Genomic DNA, 6000 nt, shown 5'->3' with positions numbered 1-6000 from the left:
TCTTGGTGCTGTGGCGGTTTAATGTCACTTTCCTATTTTCAAACTTCAATTCAAACGTCAAACTTACCCGCACCAAACGATCACTCCTGCGTCAACTCAGCATAAGATATTGTTGGTGCTGTGAGTGCCTGGTCAGGATATGGTGGTTGAATATTACTCTCCTGTTTTCAAACTTCAATTCAAATGTAAAAATTATCCACACCAAACAATCACTCCTTCGTCAACTCAGCGTAGGATATTGTTGATGCCGTGAGTGCCTGGTCGGGATATGATGGTTTAATATGACTCTCCTGTTTTCAAACTTCAATTCAAACCTCACAATTATCCACACCAAACAACCAATCCTGCGTCAACACAGCACACGATACTGAGCTGTCCCCTATTGGTGCTGTGTGTGCCTGGTTGGGACATGGTGTTTGAATGTTACTTTTCTATTTTCAAACTTCAATTCAAACCTAACAATTATCCGCACAAGACAATCACTCCTGCAGCAACTAGGACTCAGCGTAGGATGTTGAGCTGTCCCCTCTAGCTGCTGTGTGTGCTTGGTCAGGATATGGTATTTGAATATTACTCTCCTATTTTCAAACTTCAATTCAAACCTCACAATTGTCCACACCAATCACTCCTGCAGCAACCAGGACTCAGCGTAGGATGTTCAGCTGTCCCCTGTTGGTGCCGTAGATGAGGCCTTGGCCGGGGTAAGGCAGCCAGCGTATGCAGTTGAGGGAGGTGTGGCGCTGGTCGCTGGTCACCTCGATGTCGCGTGCAATCTGTCGCAGGCCCGAGTGGCTCCGACCCCCGGCCTTGGGGTTGTCGTACAGGTTGTAAATCTGCGCCACAATCTGTTAGGAAAATTAGGTAAGTTTCGTTGCTCTAAGGGTACATTCTAAGTGGCTATCTATCTATCTATCGCCAGATGCCCTAATCCCATAAGGGGTGGCCACAAACAAATCGCCTCCATGTCGCCCTATTCCCCACCATTTCACTGTCCTGCTCCCACCTCAAACTAAGTGGATATCTTATCTATCTATTGCCAGACGCCCTAATCCCATATGGGGTGGCCACAAACAAATCGCCTCCATGTCGCCCTATTCCCCACCATTTCACTGCCCTGCTCCCACCTCAAACTAAGTGGATATCTATCTATCTATTGCCAGATGCCCTAATCCCATATGGGGTGGCCACAAGCAAATCGCCTCCATGTCGCCCTATTCCCCACCATGTCACTGTCCTGCTCCCACCTCAAACTAAGTGGATATCTATCTATCTATTGCCAGACGCCCTAATCCCATATGGGGTGGCCACAAACAAATCGCCTCCATGTCGCCCTGTTCCCCGCCATTTCACTGTCCTGCTCCCAGCTCAAACCCCCCTCTCTCATATATTCTAAGTGACATGGTCTGATATTCTCATCTCCTATGGATGCTCCTGAACACCTTTTTCTCAGTGATTTATTTTGCTTATTACACCTTACTGTCCTCTTCTGTGTTACATTAATCATTCAAATATCTTATCACTTAAAGAAGCTCCCCAACACCTTTTCCTTAGAGATTTATTCTGCTTGTTACACCTTACTGTCCTCTTCTGCATTACATAAATCCTTCCAATATCACCATACTCTGTTATATAAATCCTTTCATTATCACCATACTCTGTTACATAAATCCTTCCAATATCACCACACTCTTATATAAATCCTTTCAATATCACCACACTCTGTTACATAAATCCTTCCAATATCACCATACTCTGTTATATAAATCCTTCCAATATCACCATACAGTTACATAAATCCTTCCAATATCACCACACTGTTACATAAATCCTTCCAATATCACCATACTGTTACATAAATCCTTTCAATATCACTACACTCTTACATAAATCCTTCCAATATAACCATACTCTGTTATATGAATCCTTCCAATATCATCATACTCTGTTACATAAATCCTTCCAATATCACCATACTGTTATATAAATCCTTCCAATATCACCACACTCTGTTATATAAATCCTTCCAATATCACCATACTGTTATATAAATCCTGCCAATATCACCACACTGTTATATAAATCCTTCCAATATCACCATACTGTTATATAAATCCTTCCAATATCACCATACTGTTATATAAATCCTTCCAATATCACCACACTCTGTTATATAAATCCTTCCAATATCAACATACTGTTATATAAATCCTTCCAATATCAACATACTGTTATATAAATCCTTCCAATATCACCACACTCTGTTATATAAATCCTTCCAATATCACCATACTGTTATATAAATCCTTCCAATATCACCATACTGTTATATAAATCCTTCCAATATCACCATACTGTTATATAAATCCTTCCAATATCACCATACTGTTACATAAATCCTTCCAATATCACCATACTGTTATATAAATCCTTCCAATATCACCATACTGTTATATAAATCCTTCCAATATCACCATACTGTTATATAAATCCTTCCAATATCACCATACTGTTACATAAATCCTTCCAATATCACCATACTGTTAAATAAATCCTTCCAATATCACCATACTGTTATATAAATCCTTCCAATATCACCATACTGTTATATAAATCCTTCCAATATCACCATACTGTTATATAAATCCTTCCAATATCACCACACTCTGTTATATAAATCCTTCCAATATCAACATACTGTTATATAAATCCTTCCAATATCACCACACTCTGTTATATAAATCCTTCCAATATCACCATACTGTTATATAAATCCTTCCAATATCACCATACTGTTATATAAATCCTTCCAATATCACCATACTGTTATATAAATCCTTCCAATATCACCATACTGTTACATAAATCCTTCCAATATCACCATACTGTTATATAAATCCTTTCAATATCACCATACTGTTATATAAATCCTTCCAATATCACCATACTGTTATATAAATCCTTCCAATATCACCATACTGTTACATAAATCCTTCCAATATCACCATACTGTTAAATAAATCCTTCCAATATCACCATACTGTTACATAAATCCTTCCAATATCACCATACTGTTATATAAATCCTTCCAATATCACCATACTTATACAAATCCTTCCAATATCACCATACTGTTATATAAATCCTTCCAATATCACCATACTGTTATATAAATCCTTCCAATATCACCATACTGTTATATAAATCCTTCCAATATCACCATACTGTTATATAAATCCTTCCAATATCACCATACTGTTATATAAATCCTTCCAATATCACCATACTGTTATATAAATCCTTCCAATATCACCATACTGTTATATAAATCCTTCCAATATCACCATACTGTTATATAAATCCTTCCAATATCACCATACTGTTATATAAATCCTTCCAATATCACCATACTGTTATATAAATCCTTCCAATATCACCATACTGTTATATAAATCCTTCCAATATCACCATACTGTTATATAAATCCTTCCAATATCACCATACTGTTATATAAATCCTTCCAATATCACCATACTGTTATATAAATCCTTCCAATATCACCATACTGTTATATAAATCCTTCCAATATCACCATACTGTTATATAAATCCTTCCAATATCACCATACTGTTATATAAATCCTTCCAATATCACCATACTGTTATATAAATCCTTCCAATATCACCATACTGTTATATAAATCCTTCCAATATCACCATACTGTTATATAAATCCTTCCAATATCACCATACTGTTATATAAATCCTTCCAATATCACCATACTGTTATATAAATCCTTCCAATATCACCATACTGTTATATAAATCCTTCCAATATCACCATACTGTTATATAAATCCTTCCAATATCACCATACTGTTATATAAATCCTTCCAATATCACCATACTGTTATATAAATCCTTCCAATATCACCATACTGTTATATAAATCCTTCCAATATCACCATACTGTTATATAAATCCTTCCAATATCACCATACTGTTATATAAATCCTTCCAATATCACCATACTGTTATATAAATCCTTCCAATATCACCATACTGTTATATAAATCCTTCCAATATCACCATACTGTTACATAAATCCTTCCAATATCACCATACTGTTACATAAATCCATCCAATATCACCATACTGTTACATAAATCCTTCCAATATCACCATACTGTTACATAAATCCATCCAATATCACCATACTGTTACATAAATCCATCCAATATCACCATACTGTTACATAAATCCATCCAATATCACCATACTGTTACATAAATCCATCCAATATCACCATACTGTTACATAAATCCATCCAATATCACCATACTGTTACATAAATCACCATCCATAAATCCATCAATATCACCATACTGTTACATAAATCCATCCAATATCACCATACTGTTACATAAATCCATCCAATATCATACTGTTACATAAATCCTTCCAATATCACCATACTGTTACATAAATCCATCCAGTATCACCATACTGTTACATAAATCCATCCCATACTGTTACATAAATCCATCCAATACTGTTACATAAATCCATCCAATATCACCATACTGTTACATAAATCCATCCAATATCACCATACTGTTACATAAATCCATCCAATATCACCATACTGTTACATAAATCCATCCAATATCACCATACTGTTACATAAATCCATCCAATATCACCATACTGTTACATAAATCCATCCAATATCACCATACTGTTACATAAATCCATCCAATATCACCATACTGTTAAATAAATCCATCCAATATCACCATACTGTTACATAAATCCATCCAATATCACCATACTGTTACATAAATCCATCCAATATCACCATACTGTTACATAAATCCATCCAATATCACCATACTGTTACATAAATCCATCCAATATCACCATACTGTTACATAAATCCATCCAATATCACCATACTGTTACATAAATCCATCCAATATCACCATACTGTTACATAAATCCATCCAATATCACCATACTGTTACATAAATCCATCCAATATCACCACACTGTTACATAAATCCATCCAATATCACCATACTGTTACATAAATCCATCCAATATCACCATACTGTTACATAAATCCTTTCAATATCACCATACTGTTACATAAATCCATCCAATATCACCATACTGTTACATAAATCCTTCCAATATCACCATACTGTTACATAAATCCATCCAATATCACCATACTGTTACATAAATCCATCCAATATCACCATACTGTTACATAAATCCTTCCAATATCACCATACTGTTACATAAATCCATCCAATATCACGATACTGTTACATAAATCCTTCCAATATCACCATACTGTTACATAAATCCTTCCAATATCACCATACTGTTACATAAATCCATCCAATATCACCATACTGTTACATAAATCCATCCAATATCACCATACTGTTACATAAATCCATCCAATATCACCATACTGTTACATAAATCCATCCAATATCACCATACTGTTACATAAATCCATCCAATATCACCATACTGTTACATAAATCCATCCAATATCACCATACTGTTACATAAATCCATCCAATATCACCATACTGTTACATAAATCCATCCAATATCACCATACTGTTACATAAATCCATCCAATATCACCATACTGTTACATAAATCCATCCAATATCACCATACTGTTACATAAATCCATCCAATATCACCATACTGTTACATAAATCCATCCAATATCACCATACTGTTACATAAATCCATCCAATATCACCATACTGTTACATAAATCCTGCCAATATCACCATACTGTTACATAAATCCATCCAATATCACCATACTGTTACATAAATCCTGCCAATATCACCATACTGTTACATAAATCCATCCAATATCACCATACTGTTACATAAATCCATCCAATATCACCATACTGTTACATAAATCCATCCAATATCACCATACTGTTACATAAATCCTTCCAATATCA

At 35.1% G+C, this 6000-nt stretch overlaps 1 protein-coding gene across 1 annotated transcript in view; it reads right to left on the bottom strand.

Moving 5' to 3' along the window:
* Nucleotides 1-540: 540 nt before the first annotated feature.
* LOC145393871 (uncharacterized) overlaps nucleotides 541-6000 on the bottom strand; it is a 65721-nt gene continuing 60261 nt past the window's right edge. The window contains exon 25 of the mRNA XM_080267933.1: nucleotides 541-845. Within this exon, the coding sequence (XP_080124059.1) occupies nucleotides 645-845 (201 nt within the window). The 3' untranslated portion in view covers nucleotides 541-644. The remainder of the gene's footprint in view (nucleotides 846-6000) is intronic.

This window comes from Coenobita brevimanus, chromosome 3 (genome assembly GCF_032717465.1).
Source record: "Coenobita brevimanus isolate Jiangsu-jjx chromosome 3, ASM3271746v2, whole genome shotgun sequence".
Taxonomy (NCBI): domain Eukaryota; kingdom Metazoa; phylum Arthropoda; class Malacostraca; order Decapoda; family Coenobitidae; genus Coenobita; species Coenobita brevimanus.
This window is presented reverse-complemented; position numbering and strand designations above follow the sequence as displayed.